The sequence below is a fragment of the Zonotrichia leucophrys genome, chromosome 2 (assembly GCF_028769735.1).
Source record: "Zonotrichia leucophrys gambelii isolate GWCS_2022_RI chromosome 2, RI_Zleu_2.0, whole genome shotgun sequence".
NCBI classification, from domain to species: Eukaryota; Metazoa; Chordata; class Aves; order Passeriformes; family Passerellidae; genus Zonotrichia; species Zonotrichia leucophrys.
In genome coordinates, this window is record NC_088171.1 from 82,946,412 (window position 1) to 82,961,871 (window position 15,460).

General features: G+C 54.0%; 1 protein-coding gene across 2 annotated transcripts in view; it reads left to right on the forward strand.

Annotated features, from left to right (window-relative positions):
- The window catches only part of LOC135444221 (myosin-7), a 15,436-nt gene extending 2,294 nt beyond the window's left edge, over window positions 1–13,142 (forward strand). The window contains exons 6-39 of one of the 2 annotated variants that reach the window (XM_064705550.1): window positions 2,427–2,519; window positions 2,644–2,707; window positions 2,909–3,007; window positions 3,097–3,200; window positions 3,280–3,418; window positions 3,503–3,621; window positions 3,728–3,877; window positions 4,053–4,223; window positions 4,361–4,670; window positions 4,754–4,821; window positions 4,960–5,047; window positions 5,164–5,281; window positions 5,369–5,492; window positions 5,684–5,820; window positions 5,903–6,029; window positions 6,143–6,271; window positions 6,342–6,584; window positions 6,927–7,103; window positions 7,211–7,356; window positions 7,450–7,540; window positions 8,207–8,596; window positions 8,686–8,812; window positions 8,914–9,032; window positions 9,328–9,524; window positions 9,730–9,913; window positions 10,142–10,307; window positions 10,388–10,512; window positions 10,594–10,902; window positions 11,037–11,240; window positions 11,446–11,571; window positions 11,671–11,946; window positions 12,399–12,494; window positions 12,900–13,034; window positions 13,122–13,142. In XM_064705550.1, coding sequence (XP_064561620.1) covers window positions 2,427–2,519; window positions 2,644–2,707; window positions 2,909–3,007; window positions 3,097–3,200; window positions 3,280–3,418; window positions 3,503–3,621; window positions 3,728–3,877; window positions 4,053–4,223; window positions 4,361–4,670; window positions 4,754–4,821; window positions 4,960–5,047; window positions 5,164–5,281; window positions 5,369–5,492; window positions 5,684–5,820; window positions 5,903–6,029; window positions 6,143–6,271; window positions 6,342–6,584; window positions 6,927–7,103; window positions 7,211–7,356; window positions 7,450–7,540; window positions 8,207–8,596; window positions 8,686–8,812; window positions 8,914–9,032; window positions 9,328–9,524; window positions 9,730–9,913; window positions 10,142–10,307; window positions 10,388–10,512; window positions 10,594–10,902; window positions 11,037–11,240; window positions 11,446–11,571; window positions 11,671–11,946; window positions 12,399–12,494; window positions 12,900–13,034; window positions 13,122–13,142 — 5,172 coding nt within the window. The remainder of the gene's footprint in view (window positions 1–2,426; window positions 2,520–2,643; window positions 2,708–2,908; window positions 3,008–3,096; window positions 3,201–3,279; window positions 3,419–3,502; window positions 3,622–3,727; window positions 3,878–4,052; window positions 4,224–4,360; window positions 4,671–4,753; window positions 4,822–4,959; window positions 5,048–5,163; window positions 5,282–5,368; window positions 5,493–5,683; window positions 5,821–5,902; window positions 6,030–6,142; window positions 6,272–6,341; window positions 6,585–6,926; window positions 7,104–7,210; window positions 7,357–7,449; window positions 7,541–8,206; window positions 8,597–8,685; window positions 8,813–8,913; window positions 9,033–9,327; window positions 9,525–9,729; window positions 9,914–10,141; window positions 10,308–10,387; window positions 10,513–10,593; window positions 10,903–11,036; window positions 11,241–11,445; window positions 11,572–11,670; window positions 11,947–12,398; window positions 12,495–12,899; window positions 13,035–13,121) is intronic. The other variant, XM_064705551.1, reaches the window with a different exon arrangement.
- The last annotated feature ends 2,318 nt before the right edge of the window (window positions 13,143–15,460 follow it).

Here is a 15,460-nt window from a genome sequence, read left to right on the forward strand (position 1 = left end):
CTGGAAATGAACATTGAGAGGAACTCCTAGATAATGGAAGCACTGAGGATGGACTTGGGATGGCCAGCTGGGAGGGGTGGGGCATTGGAGAGGAACTGGGAGCACTGGGGAGGAATGAAGGAGTTGGGTTGACCAGGAGGAAGTGGTAGATGTGGAAAAGAACAGGGAATGATGGGTTCACCAAAGAAAGAGCTGCAATGGGGTCAACTGGGAGGAAGTGGCAGCACTTGGACGGTCTGATCCTTCCTACCCCACCCAGCCCTCTCCAGCGTCCACCATGCCTGATGTGGAGATGGCTGAATTTGGGGAGGCCCCCCCCTACCTCCGCAAGTCGGAGAAGGAACGGCTTGGCTGCCCAGACCCGCCCCTTCGACCTGAAGAAGGACATCTTCGTCCCTGATGAAAAGGAGGAATATGTCAAGGCCACCATTTGTCAGCCGTGAGGGCTCCAAGATCACTGCTGAGACCGAACATGGCAAGGTGGGGGGACCCCAGCTACACCTGGGACACCAGAATATTCCACATGGGACACAAAGAACCCAACCCACCTTCTCTAGAACCCAAGAAACATCTAGACCCCAACATGCCTTCTCTGGCACCTACTGGATGCTCAGATTCCACAGCATCTTCTCTAGAACACAGGAATACCTAGACCCTGCTCCACCTTTCCCAGAACCCACTGGACAGTTAGACCCCATCCAACCTCCTCTATTACCCCAGAGACAGCCAACCCCAAAACATCTTCTCTATCACTTGAGGGACACCTAGACCTCCTCTGGCTCTCAAGTGAACATTCAAATGCCCAGCTCCCAGCCCTTTGGGAGCAACTGGGGCAAACTCCTTGCCCTGTGTTCCTGCTCCATGGGGTCCTCCTTACCTTGAGCAGACAGTGACGGTCAAGGAGGACCAGATCATGCAGCAGAACCCCCCCAAGTTCGACAAGATTGAGGACATGGCCATGCTGACTTTCCTCCATGAGCCCGCCGTCCTTTACAACCTCAAGGACCGCTACGCGTCTTGGATGATCTATGTGAGTTGTGAGCTCATGAAGTTTTACACACCCTATCCAGAACTCAGATGCCCCTTCTATAGACCCCTTGGGCCACAGAGGTGCAAGATGTTCCTTCTCCAGATCTCATGGTCCACCGGTAACTAGGTTGATCCTTCTTTACACCCTTGGGCCACCCAGATCCAAGATATCCCCGATCCTTTGGATCACTAAAAACCACACTAAAACCACCTTCTTCAGATCACATGGGCCACCCAGAACAGGGACATCCTCTCTCCAGACCTCTTTGGTCCCCCATATCCAAGATGTTCCATCTCCTGACCACAGGGGTTATCTAAACCCAAGATATTGCCTAGCCACAAGAGGTTACTCTGCAGACCTCTTGGACCACCTGGTAGGGTGGCACCTTCTGACTCTGACCCACCTGCTCCTTTTCCCAGACCTATTCGGGGCTCTTCTGTGTGACTGTCAACCCCTATAAGTGGTTGCCTGTCTACAATGCCGAGGTGGTGGCTGCCTACCGGGGAAAGAAGCGGAGTGAAGCTCCACCCCACATCTTCTCCATCTCTGACAATGCCTACCAGAACATGCTAACAGGTAGGGACCTTCTGCAGGGACCCCATAACCACATTCCCTGATCCTTTTTGGGGAGCAGGAGATGTAGGGCAGAGCCAAGATGAGCTTCAGAACCTCATGTTTCTTCTCATCCCACCAGATCGGGAGAACCAATCCATCCTCATCACGTGAGTAATCCCATCTGTAAACACTGTCTTAATCCTGCTCACAGCTAAGACCCCCCCGACCTGGCACATAGCCCCTCCCCTTCCCTCTTGAAATCATGCCCACTGGCCAACCCTTTATCACTACACGGACTTCTCTGTGGAGGTCCATTATCCATCCCTCCCTCCCCAGTGAGTTCCCACCCCCAGCACCACAGCACCAGTATCCAACCATTGCTCTCCTTGGCTACCTTCAGCGGAGAATCCGGGGCGGGGAAGACTGTGAACACCAAGAGGGTCATCCAGTACTTCGCTGTCATCGCTGCCATCGGTGACCGTGGCAAGAAGGAGGCGGGGGCCCCGGGCAAGGTAAGGGCAGTAGGTGGGGCATAACACCCTGGGTGTGGCAACATTCTGCTGCCTGTCTGTCCAACCAATGACACAATCAACCACCAAAACAATTACTGAACTAAACACCCAAAAATCCAACCAACCAACCATCTATCCAAGCTTCCATTCATCTGTCCCACCTCTATCCAACCAACTGTCTCTCCATCCACCCATGGCATCAACACACATCCCTGTCCACCAACACGACCACCTGCTAAAACCTTCACTGTGTTCTCCCATCCATTTAAACCCTCCATCCCCTGCATCTTACTGTGAGAAGCCCCCTGACACTGTCCCACTCCATCCAGGGCACCCTGGAGGACCAAATCATCCAGGCCAACCCTGCCTTGGAAGCCTTCGGCAATGCCAAAACTGTCCGGAACGACAACTCATCCCGATTTGTGAGTGTTGGGGGTGGTGTCTGTAAGGAAGAGTCTAGGGGGTGGAGTCCATGGGTAAGGGTCTATGGGTTGGGGTGTTCTGGGAAGAAGTGGCTACCTCCACCTCCTTCCACAATTCTTCCAGGGGAAGTTTATCCGGATCCATTTTGGGGCCACTGGGAAGTTGGCATCAGCTGACATTGAGACCTGTGAGTAGGTTGAGGGCTCCATGAGAGGGCATCTTGTTGTCCACCATGTCTCCCTCTATCACTCCATCCACCTGTCCATCCTTCTCCTCATGCCACCATCCATCTATCCTTCCACATCCTCAAGCCTCCCTCCATTCATCCATCTGACCCTCCATCTCCTCATCCCAAATTCCACTCATCTTCTCTTCATTCCCATCCCAGACCTCCTGGAGAAGTCCCGTGTGATCTTCCAGCTGAAGGCTGAAAGAAACTACCACATTTACTACCAGATCCTCTCCAATAAGAAGCCAGAGCTGCTGGGTGAGCTATGCTCCCAACCTGATCCCATAAATACCTGATCCCGCACCCATTTGGGACCTGCTTGTCCCAACCTCTTTTTCTCCTTTCAGACATGATGCTGGTGACCAACAACCCCTACGACTATGCCTTCATCTCCCAAGGAGAGACCACAGTTCCATCCATTGATGATGGGGAGGAGCTCCTGGCCACAGATGTGAGATGGGAGGCCATCAGGCAGTGTGTATGTGTCTCTGTGGGCTATAGAAGATCTTGAACACATTTTTGCCCCACAGAGTGCCTTTGATGTCCTGGGATTCACTCCAGAGGAGAAGAACTCCATCTATAAACTGACAGGAGCCATCATGCACTTCGGCAACATGAAGTTCAAGCAGAAACAACGGGAAGAGCAGGCAGAACCAGATGGCACAGAAGGTTGGGTCCAACCAAGGTTGAGGTGGAAACTGGCGTGAACTCCATGACCCTTCCAGGTTCATATTTTCACTTCTTCATCCTCAGAGGCAGACAAGTCAGCTTACCTAATGGGGCTGAACTCAGCTGATCTTCTCAAGGGGTTGTGCCACCCTCGGGTCAAGGTGGGCAATGAGTATGTCACCAAGGGGCAGAATGTCCAGCAGGTGAGTATGACATCACAAAATATCTTCCTTTTGGGACGACATGGTGCCATCTCCAGCAAGGAGAACACCAAGCGGCCCTCTCACTGGTGGAGCATCCTTCTTCCAGGTGATTTATGCTGTCGGAGCCTTGGCCAAAGCTGTGTATGAGAAGATGTTCAACTGGATGGTGACCAGGATCAACAATTCACTGGAGACCAAGCAGCCAAGGCAGTACTTCATTGGTGTGCTAGACATCGCTGGCTTTGAAATCTTTGATGTAAGCCCTGGTTGACTGTGTTGTGTTGACTCCATTGGATGTAGATTTAATCATACTGGATGGTCAGATGACTTTGTTTTCACTTGTGTTGACTCTGCTGGGGCTCAGGTTGACTCTGCTGAACATATTAGCTGTTCTGTTGACCCCATTGACCACCTCCTCTCTCCTTCCCCAGTTCAACAGCTTTGAGCAGCTCTGCATCAACTTCACCAACGAGAAGTTGCAGCAGTTTTTCAACCACCACATGTTCGTGCTAGAGCAAGAGGAATACAAGAAGGAGGGCATAGAGTGGGAGTTCATTGACTTTGGCATGGACCTCCAGGCCTGCATTGACCTCATTGAGAAGGTACCACCTCCCCCAGGGTCTCATGTGAGCTGGGGAAAAGGCCCTTTCTGTTGCAGCTTGGCAGGAACCCCAAAGTTCCTTGGCCGGTTGGGTTGTACTTGCTGTTCACTGTAGCCAACAAAGTCTCTTCTTCTTAGCCCATGGGGATCATGTCCATCCTGGAGGAGGAGTGCATGTTTCCCAAGGCCACAGACATGACCTTTAAGGCCAAGCTCTTTGATAATCACCTGGGCAAGTCAGCCAACTTTGGGAAGCCACGAAACGTCAAGGGGAAGCAAGAGGCCCACTTTGCCCTTATCCACTATGCCGGCACAGTGGACTACAACATCATCGGGTGGCTGCAGAAGAACAAGGACCCTCTCAATGAGACAGTGGTGGGGCTCTACCAGAAATCAGCCCTGAAGCTCTTGGCCAACCTCTTTGCCAACTATGCTGGGGCTGATGCACGTAAGAGGAACCCCTTTCCTCAGCATCTGTGGTTCTTTTCACCTTGTCCTTGTCCTATCTCATCCTTTCTTCTTCTCCAACAGCCGTGGAGAAGGGGAAAGGAGCTAAGAAGAAAGGCTCCTCCTTCCAAACTGTCTCTGCCCTGCATCGGGTGAGCGTTCAAAGGTTATTGGTGGACCCCAGGGTGTGTGGGCATGGAAAACATGTCCCAGGGCAAGGGATAAACCTTGGTGGTACAGGCTGGGGGGATGTCTTCATTACCTTCATCATCTCCCCTTCCATTTTTCAGGAGAATCTCAACAAGTTGATGACCAACCTGCGGTCTACCCACCCTCATTTTGTCCGCTGCATCATCCCCAATGAGACTAAGTCTCCTGGTGAGTCAATCCCTGAGGGTTGCTCCAGAGGACCCTGTGGGGCTCTGGCCAAAGGTGGTGGTGGGGAGCAGTGCTCTGGAGCAGGCCTTGACTCACCAGTCTTGATGACCTACCAGGTGTGATGAACAACCCCCTGGTAATGCACCAGCTGCGCTGCAACGGGGTGCTAGAGGGCATCCGCATCTGCCGCAAGGGCTTCCCCAATCGCATCCTCTATGGGGACTTCCGACAGCGGTAGGCACAGAGGAGAAAATGTGGGGATGGAGTGGACAACCCCACTGGGACTGAATTCAGAGGTTTCCTGTCCTCTCTGGTCACCAGGTACCGCATCCTGAACCCTGCTGCCATCCCTGAGGGGCAGTTCATTGACAGTCGCAAGGGCGCTGAGAAGCTCCTGGGATCCCTTGATATTGACCACAACCAGTACAAATTTGGACACACCAAGGTGGGGTCACTTGATCTCAGTTCTGGTGGTACCATCATTCACAAGGTTTTCATGGTGGGACGAGATGGACTCTATGGTCCCATCATCTGCTTGTCCACCTGCCCATCTGAGCTCCCTCCATCCACATCACCACCCATCCCTCCATCCTGCTTTCAAATGACAGCAGCACTTATCTTCATCTTTCCTCAAAGGTCTTCTTCAAGGCTGGGCTGCTGGGGCTGCTGGAGGAGATGAGGGATGAGCGCCTGGCCCGGATCATGACCCGCTTGCAAGCCCAAGTCCGTGGTTTCCTGTCCCGTCAGGAGTTCAAGAAGATCCTAGAGCGCAGGTAGGTGGTGAGATGGAGATGGTGTTGCATCCATGTTGAGTGGAAGTCCCTGGTGACCCACGTCTTGATGTGGCTTCTCCAGAGACTCATTGCTGGTGATCCAGTGGAACATCAGGGCCTTCATGGGGGTGAAGAACTGGCCTTGGATGAAACTCTACTTCAAGATCAAGCCCTTGTTGAAGAGTGCCGAGACAGAGAAAGAGATGCAGGTAGGACAGGGCCATGGGTAGGGAAGGTGGGTGGATGGATGGAGAGAGGAAGTGGTAGGTGGGGACAAAAAGGAAGAAATGAGATTTACGTGGCACCTTTGTGTCTCCCACAGAACATGAAAGAAGAGTTTGGGCGGCTGAAGGAGGCCTTAGAAAAGTCAGAAGCCCGGCGGAAGGAGCTAGAGGAGAAGATGGTCTCCATGCTGCAGGAGAAGAATGACCTTCAGCTCCAAGTGCAGGCTGTGAGTGACCTAGATATCCCAGCCCCATGCTCCTTTTTCATTCATCTCAAACCAAGCTTATCCCTTCCAGGAGCAAGACAACCTGGCTGATGCTGAGGAGCGCTGTGACCAGCTGATCAAGAACAAGATCCAGCTGGAGGCCAAGGTGAAGGAGATGACTGAGCGGATGGAGGATGAGGAGGAGATGAATGCTGAGTTGACGGCAAAGAAAAGGAAGCTGGAGGATGAATGCTCAGAGCTGAAGAAGGACATTGATGACCTGGAGTTGTCATTGGCCAAGGTGGAAAAGGAGAAACACGCCACTGAGAACAAGGTGAGGGTGGGGAAATGTCTTGACCTCAAACTGTGGGGAACTAAGCTGACTCAAGCCAAAGTGAATACAGTCTGGTGAAGACCCAAGGCTGGCTGGGTTGGGTTGCCAAGAATCAAGGCTGTTTGGGGTGCCAAATTCAAGCTGGAGGGTCATGAAACCCAAAACTTGGGTTGGATTGTGATAATGCAAGACTGGTTGAATTGCATCACCAAGAACCAAGGCTGGTTGTGTTTTCCTGCATCCCTGGACTTAGACCCAGCTTCACAAAGAGCAAGAATAACCTCCTGTCTCTTGTCCTACCTCTGGTACCAAGCTGGAGGCCTGATATTTCTCCTCCTGCAGGTCAAGAACCTCACAGAGGAGATGGCCGGGCTGGATGAAACCATCGTCAAGCTAACGAAGGAGAAGAAGGCCCTGCAAGAATCTCACCAGCAAGCACTGGATGATCTGCAGGCAGAGGAAGACAAGGTCAACACATTGACAAAGGCCAAAGTCAAGCTGGAACAGCAAGTGGATGATGTGAGTATAGTCCACAACAGGCACATAACTGGCCCCTTGGGGTGTGGAAGTCCTTCTGGAGTGTGAGTTTGTGAGGGCTGATGGGTGTGTCTCTTTCTCACTTGCAGCTGGAGAGTTCACTGGAGCAAGAGAAGAAGATCCGGATGGACCTGGAACGGGCCAAAAGGAAGCTGGAAGGTGATTTGAAGTTGGCTCAGGAGAATATCATGGACCTGGAGAATGACAAGCAGCAACTGGATGAGAGGCTGAAAAAGTAAGGACCTGCACGCTTTCTTGTTCTTTACCTCTTAACACCTCTGCTGAGCATTCAGAAGAATGCCTTACTGGTGTTTCTCCCCACACCTAGGAAAGACTTTGAGCTCAATGCCCTCAACGCCAGAATCGAGGATGAGCAAGCAGTTGCAGCCCAGCTTCAGAAGAAGCTCAAAGAACTTCAGGTGAGGTGGGCTTCAGGGGTCAAGCAGAAGGAGGAACTGGTCCTTCCCATTATCTTCTTCATATCTTTTTGAGAAGAACCTAAACCTGCATGCCACCCACCTGAGGTCAGAAGCTCATGGCACATCCCTTGCCCCAGAACCTCTCTGTCATTTATTGCCTTGAAATGAATCATGGGCTCCTGGACAGGTTGGCTCTCATGGGGTTTGAGCTGAACCGATGGGTTAGGAGTACTCAAAGTATGGGGAGCATCTTGGGTAGAATCATCTGAACTGAGCAGACCACCTGGGTTGAATCACGTTCATTCCAATGTCCTTAGAGAAGTTTGTGCTGAGTTGTCTGTTAGTCCAATTAGAATGGACCAATTAGAATGTCCTCAAGACCAGTTGAGTTCAAGAACCTCAAGGTAATTTGAGGAGGTGGAGTGCCTTCAAATAAGGCCAGGTTGATCTGGAGAGCTCTGATCTTGACTAGGTTGAAAAGAACTGGATGGGATCGAGACTGATTGAGATGAAGGATCTACAGCTGACTGGGTTGTGCTGAAGAGTCTACAGTTGGTTGGGTTGACTTGAATTGATTTAAAGACTCTCCAACTTGATTAGCTGAGTTGAGTGGAGGAGTTGGGTGAAACCAAGCCTGCTGAAAACATGTTCATCCCTGGAACACAGGCGCGGATTGAGGAGCTGGAGGAGGAGCTGGAAGCAGAGCGGACAGGCAGAGCCAAGGTGGAGAAGCTGCGCTCTGACCTGTCACGAGAGCTGGAGGAGATCAGTGAGCGGCTGGAGGAGGCAGGTGGTGCCACTTCAGTGCAGATTGAGCTCAACAAGAAGCGGGAGGCAGAGTTCCAGAAGATGCGGCGGGACCTGGAGGAGGCCACGCTGCAGCATGAGGCCACGGCAGCTGCGCTGCGCAAGAAGCACGCCGACAGCGTGGCCGAGCTCAGCGAGCAGATCGACAACTTACAGCGTGTCAAGCAGAAGCTGGAGAAGGAGAAGAGTGAGCTCAAGCTGGAGCTGGATGATGTCGGCTCCAACATGGAGCAACTCATAAAGGCCAAGGTAGGAAATAGGCCTCCAGCCATGAAGGTACAACACTTCCACTGCCCTCTCAAGGGTCCCTTTCATCTTTCTGCCCTTCCTGCTTGTAGGCCAACCTGGAGAAGATGTGCCGCACCATGGAAGATCAGATGAATGAGCACCGGACCAAGTCCGAAGAGGCTCAACGCATGGTCAATGACCTCACCACTCAACGAGCCAAGCTCCAGACTGAGAATGGTGAGGGTCTTGCTCTTCCTAACCCAACTGCCTAAATCTTGCCCAGTGGGGTGGCTTTGGGGTGTGTCCTGCAACTGATTATCTGCTATTCCACCTGACAGGTGAGCTCTCCAGGCAGCTGGAGGAGAAGGAAGCCTTCATCAACCAGATGACACGAGGGAAACTCACCTACACTCAACAGCTGGAGGACCTCAAGAGGCAGCTAGAGGAAGAAGTCAAGGTAGGGCTTTGTTAGGGGGTCAGTGAGGCTGAAAGGCGCCTCCAGTGCCAAGGATGTGGTTGTTCTGGGATTGAGAAGTATATCATAAGCCTGCCCTCACAGCAGGTGAAAATTAATCGAGGGTCCTCAGAAATTCAGTAGTGCTGGTAAGTTACAGGGAGGTTGGATTAGGTTGGGTTGGGTTGGGTTGGGTTGGCTGGTTGCTAACTAGGCAGTTGGAGTTGGAGAATGACAGTATAGCTCAACTCGATATGGACCCAAATTCTCCTCACCTTGTAACTCTCTCCCCTCCCAGGCAAAGAATGCACTGGCCCATGCCCTGCAGTCAGCCCGGCATGACTGCGACCTTCTGAGGGAGCAGTATGAGGAGGAGACAGAGGCCAAGGCTGAGCTCCAGCGCTCGCTCTCCAAGGCCAACTCTGAGGTGGCACAGTGGAGGACCAAGTATGAGACAGATGCCATCCAGCGCACTGAGGAACTGGAGGAGGCCAAGTGAGTCCTCTCCTCACGAAGGGAGCATCTGTGGGGCAGGGGGGAGAGGAGACTCTTCTACAGTACAAGGATCCGGAGAAAGTATAATAATCTGGAGATGGTAGAGGAGATCCAGAGCAGAGCCTCAGCTAACCAATGGGTGGAGAAGGTTTGAGTTGGTCCACTTAGTCCATGGGTCACACAGCCAGGTTTTCTCCCATGGCAGGAAGAAGCTGGCCCAGCGGCTGCAGGAGGCTGAGGAGGCAGTGGAGGCGGTCAATGCCAAGTGTTCCTCCCTGGAGAAGACCAAACACCGGCTGCAAAATGAGATTGAAGATCTCATGGCAGACCTGGAACGATCAAATGCAGCAGCAGCTGCATTGGACAAGAAGCAGAGAAACTTTGACAAGGTGAGAAAACCAAGAAATGATGGAAGGAAAAGGGTGGGAAGGGAGTAGAGAAATGTGTGAATCAAAAAAAGGCAGGAGAAGTCAAAAAGAAAGCTGAACAGCTTTCAAGGGCCGTGCTTTAGCAGAGCCTCAAGTCCCTTTCAGGAGAGGATTGGGGAAAGGAGGAAGAGGATGGAAAGAGGGTTCTTCATGCGCAAAGCAGCAGCTGAGCAGGTGATGTCTTCATAGATCTTGTCTGAGTGGAAGCAGAAGTTTGAAGAGTCACAGGTGGAGCTGGAAGCATCGCAGAAAGAGGCCAGGTCCCTCAGCACTGAGCTCTTCAAGCTGAAGAACGCTTATGAGGAGTCACTTGATCACTTAGAGACTTTAAAGAGGGAAAACAAGAATCTCCAAGGTGAGATCGTGGTCTTTCCCTGCCCACCTTTTTGTATTCCACCACTTCCCACCAAGTCTGATGAGATCTTATCTGAGCAGAGGAGATCTCGGACCTGACGGAGCAGCTGGGTGGCAGCCACAAGACCATCCACGAACTGGAGAAGGTCCGGAAGCAGCTGGATGCTGAGAAACTGGAGCTCCAAGCTGCACTGGAAGAGGCTGAGGTGAGCCAAATCACATCTCCATGAGTGCCATGTTCTCCAAGTCTTCTCTGGGGCACACTAATTTCTCTTTGTATCCACCAGGCCTCTCTGGAGCATGAGGAGGGAAAGATCCTGAGGGCCCAACTGGAGTTCAACCAGGTCAAGGCAGACTATGAGCGCAAGCTGGCCGAGAAGGATGAGGAGATGGAGCAGGCCAAGCGCAACCACCTGCGGGTGGTGGACTCACTGCAGACCTCGCTGGACGCTGAGACCCGGAGCCGCAATGAGGCCCTGAGGCTGAAGAAGAAGATGGAGGGTGACCTCAATGAGATGGAGATTCAGCTCAGCCATGCCAACCGTGTGGCTGCAGAAGCTCAGAAGCAAGTCAAGACACTGCAGGGGTGCCTGAAGGTACCCATCAGACTTCTATTCCATAAGCATGTTGACATGTAGTAGGTCCCACCGGTACAGAGTGGAAGAAAAGTAAAACTTAAGCCACTTCCCCACCATCCCAACTCACCCTCTTCCCCTATGCCACCTTGTAGGACACCCAGCTGCAGCTGGATGACATGGTACGGGTCAATGAGGACCTGAAGGAGAATATTGCCATTGTGGAGAGGAGAAACAACCTTCTCCAGTCAGAGCTGGAAGAGCTGCGGGCAGTGGTGGAACAGACTGAGAGGGCCCGCAAGTTGGCTGAGCAGGAGCTGATTGAGGCCAGTGAGAGGGTCCAGCTTCTCCACTCACAGGTGAGACATCACATACCTTCAAGGATAGAGGTCACCTCCATCCAATGAATGTGGGCTACTAATGGGTTGAGTTACCAAGATCTCCAGATCCTTTAAGCCTGCAGAGTTGGCAGGGAGTTGGGGGACATTAAGTACTGGGGGGGTTGAAGAAGGATTGGTCAGCAGTTCAAGACACACCTCCTGAGATCCTCTTCTCTAACTCCAGAACACCAGCCTCATCAACCAGAAGAAGAAGATGGAGGCCGACATCTCCCAGCTGCAGACAGAGGTGGAAGAGGCCATCCAGGAGTGCAGGAATGCTGAGGAGAAGGCCAAGAAGGCCATCACTGATGTGAGTGCCATGGTGGGACCAACATCTAGGACACCTTCCACTGGAGGGTGAAGGAGAACATGCTTTGGTCCTCCTCCGCTTGTTCCTCTCCTTTCGCAGGCGGCCATGATGGCAGAGGAGTTGAAGAAGGAGCAGGACACCAGTGCCCATCTGGAGCGGATGAAGAAGAACATGGAGCAGACCATCAAGGACCTGCAGATGAGGTTGGATGAGGCTGAGCAGCTGGCCCTGAAAGGGGGCAAGAAGCAGCTGCAGAAGCTGGAGGCTCGTGTGCGGGAACTGGAGAATGAGCTGGAGGCTGAGCAGAAGCGCCATGCTGAGAGTGTCAAGGGTCTCCGCAAGTCCGAGCGTCGTGTCAAAGAACTCAGCTACCAGGTGAATTGTCTGAGCTGGTCGTGGAGGTCATCCACTCTCCCTGTGGCCCCAGGGCCTTATGTCCCATGCTGAACATTACCTAGAACATGGCTGACCTGCTGGCCAGAGAGGCGTTGATAATCTAGACCACCCACTGCGTGTATGTCTGATACTGCAGTGGGATCCAGAATATTGTGTGGGTCATGAGCCACCCAGGCCACCTCTCAGTGTTCCAGCATCCATGGGGTCTCTGCATGATCCAGGACCTCAGGTGGGACCTCATCAGGGGCAAGAAGATACCTTCACAAAGGGAGACAACCCACTTTCTGCCCCACAGCTGAGGTCACCCACAGGTCTAGAGAGGCTCCACTCCCCAAGAACATCATTAACTGTCTCCTGACCCTCACTGCACTCGTGGTGATTCAAAGCACAGGTAGGATCATGTCCTGACCCACATGTGTCTCACCCTACAGACGGAAGAGGACCGCAAGAACCTGGTCCGGCTCCAAGACCTCGTGGACAAGCTCCAAATGAAGGTCAAGGCCTACAAGCGACAGGCAGAGGAGGCGGTGAGCACTGGAGGGACATCTGTGGGACTATCCCCCAGGAGGGGATACTTTGGGATTGGGAGTGTGGGAGAGGATGTGGGGAGTAGTAGGGGATCTTAGGGTGGTCAAGGGGTTGGGCATCAGGGGGTGAGGAGAGTAGGTCAAGAGAAAGTGGAGAAAGTGGGTGGGTGGTGGGATATGGAGATGATGGTGGGATGGATGGATGGATGGATGGAATGTTAGATGGATGGTTTGTTGAGGAGATGGTTGGGTGGCTGGAAGATGGAATGTCTGGAAGGACAGGTGGGTCCATGGTGGGCCAGATGGAGCAATGAGAAGATAGGATGGAGGCACAGCTGGCAGGGCTGCAGGAGGCCAGACAGACAGAGCTGTGTGGGAGCCTCACTGGTGTGCCTGCACCCTCAGGAGGAACAGGCCAACTCCAACCTGGCCAAGTTCCGCAAGGCACAGCACGAGCTGGATGAGGCAGAGGAGCGTGCCGACATCGCTGAGTCCCAGGTCAACAAGCTGCGGGCCAAGAGCCGCGACATTGGAGCCAAGGTGGGACCTTCCCCTGCCCTACAGCTGCCCCATGGCTGCCCCACAAATTCCTCATGCTCACAGTCCCTTTTTCTCATTCTCCATCAGAAGGGACTCAATGAAGAGTGAAGCTCTGGACCCCCAGCAATATCCCCTGGACCACCAAGTGGCCCACCCCCATTCCCAGCCCCCTAACCTTGGTCAGCCAATAAAAAGCATTGAGCAGCATCAGGTTTTGTGGGGCTGTGTTTGTGTGGGGAGGGTGGGGTTTCCTCATGGCATGGCACCCAAAAAGATGTCTGTAGCCCACACAAGATCACCAACCAGTGTGCAGCACAGCGTGCCCCACAGCATGATGCAACCAGACCCACAGTGCAATGTGATGTGAACCATGAGCTCGACCTTGAGCTGCTGCCTCACAGTGTATCCGCTGTGGGGCAGATACTCTATCTGCCCCATGGTGTTCTGTAACCTCAACCTGCTCCACAGCAGCCTAGATCCATGTGGGGGAGACACATCTGGGGACAGATGTGAGGGTGGGGAGGACCCCAGGATGTGGGGGACAGCATCTGGGATCCCCACATGAGGGACAGAGCCTCAGTGGACCCCTCGGGCATGTTCTGGTTCCTGAGGTTGCACCTTCTCCTGTAGGTGCTGAGATCCCTCTGTCCTGGCCTCAGTGTCCCCCTAGCCACCAGCTGCTCCGTCCCACTGCACTCCATGTCCCACAGCCCCCATTCCCTATTGACCTGTCCCTCCATTGCTCTGGACTTGCCATCCATCACCCCACCACCTCTTCGCCCACCAGCCCTGTGTCCTCCTCCATCTCCCACAGTCCTTCTGCCTTCTCAATATCCCCCTAGGCCCTGCAAGTTCTCTATGTCCCATTGTCCCTCTGTCTCCTGCCTGTCTCTCCCCACCAAATCCTCTGTCCCTCCCCCATTCCCCCTCACCCTCCCTCTCGCCGTCCATCTGTCGCTGCTCCATCCCTCCCGGTCCTGGCGGCGCCGCAGGAGGGACCCCAGGGGACCCCGGCTCCCCTCCCCCGGCGAGCTCGGGCAGAGGGAGGGTGGGGAAATGTCTCTGTGGGGCCTTATGGGGACTCTATGGGGCGCTAAAAAGACTCTATGGGGATTTGTGGAGACTCTCTGTGGCTCCATGGAGCAATTATGGGGCTCTGTAAGGGCTCTGCGGGGCAGAGGAGGTGGTCGGTGGGGCAGGAGAGGGGAATCTGTGGGGCACAATGGGGAGGTGGGGACCTCCCCGCCTGCGGGAATGTGTCACCTCGCGGGAACACTTGTCACCTCCTTGATGACAAAGTGGACACGGTGTTCGGGGACTGCTGCCAGACCCCCCCGTGCCTCAGACCCCTGGCAGCCCCACGGCGCCTCACTGGAGAGGAGGAGACGAGATAACAATCTCCCCCCCTCTCCGGTCGTGTCCCAATATAGACCTGGCAGGGTAGAGCTGTCACCACCCCACGGGTGACAGGACATTGGCCAGGGACCCAGGCATCCCGGCCCCATAGGCACCCCCTCCACACAGGTCCCTGGAGTCCCAGCCCCATAGATCCCCTCCATGCACAAAGAACCCAGGGCGGCATCTGGGCTCCGTAGATCCCATGCACACAAGAAACCCAGGCATCTGGGACCCATGGAATCATCACAAACGCCACCAAAGCGCCCTGGTCCCCAGAGATCACTCACACTCACACACACAAGGGACCCTGGAGCCTGGGCTCCCTAGTTCCCATCCCCCCCAGCCCCCCACACCAGAGTTCCAGACATCTGGGCTCCACAGACACCTCCTACACAAGGGACCCAGGCATCCAGGCCCCCTAGCCCACCCCACATCCCACCCCCACAAGGGGTCTAGACAGCCCTTGCTCACCCCTAGAGCTCTGCCCCATAGATCATCCTGGGTGGGGTGAATATGTGGGTCCTGGATGCCAGAGTCACTGGAGAGATGCCACCTTGCGGCGGGGGAAGCAGGGGGGAGGTGCCCCCCTCCTCCTTTATCAGCCACCCCCTCCCCAGGAATGCTCCTCCCCATCCCATGATGGTCTATAAAGGCCTTGGGGCTGCGGGGCTGGCACAGGTTTCGGCGTGGGGCAGAGAGGGAGAGGGTGGGGGACATAGTGGGAATGTGGGATGTGGATATGAAGGGCTGGGGGAGGAAATGGGGGGCTATGGGGTGCACAGGAGGGTTATGGAGCATTTGGGATCTATGGGAGACAGGAATCTGAGGGGGAATATGGGGCACAGGGGGCCTATGGGACACATAGGGGTTCTCTGGGGTGTGGGGACCTGTGGGTTTCACATGGGGTTATGAAGCAAGAAGACGTAAGAAATACGTCTTAGAGAGGAACTGTATGGGAAAGACATCTATGGGGGCACAGCAATCTAGGGGACACTGATGGTCTGTGGGGCACCCAGGGTGTCTATGTG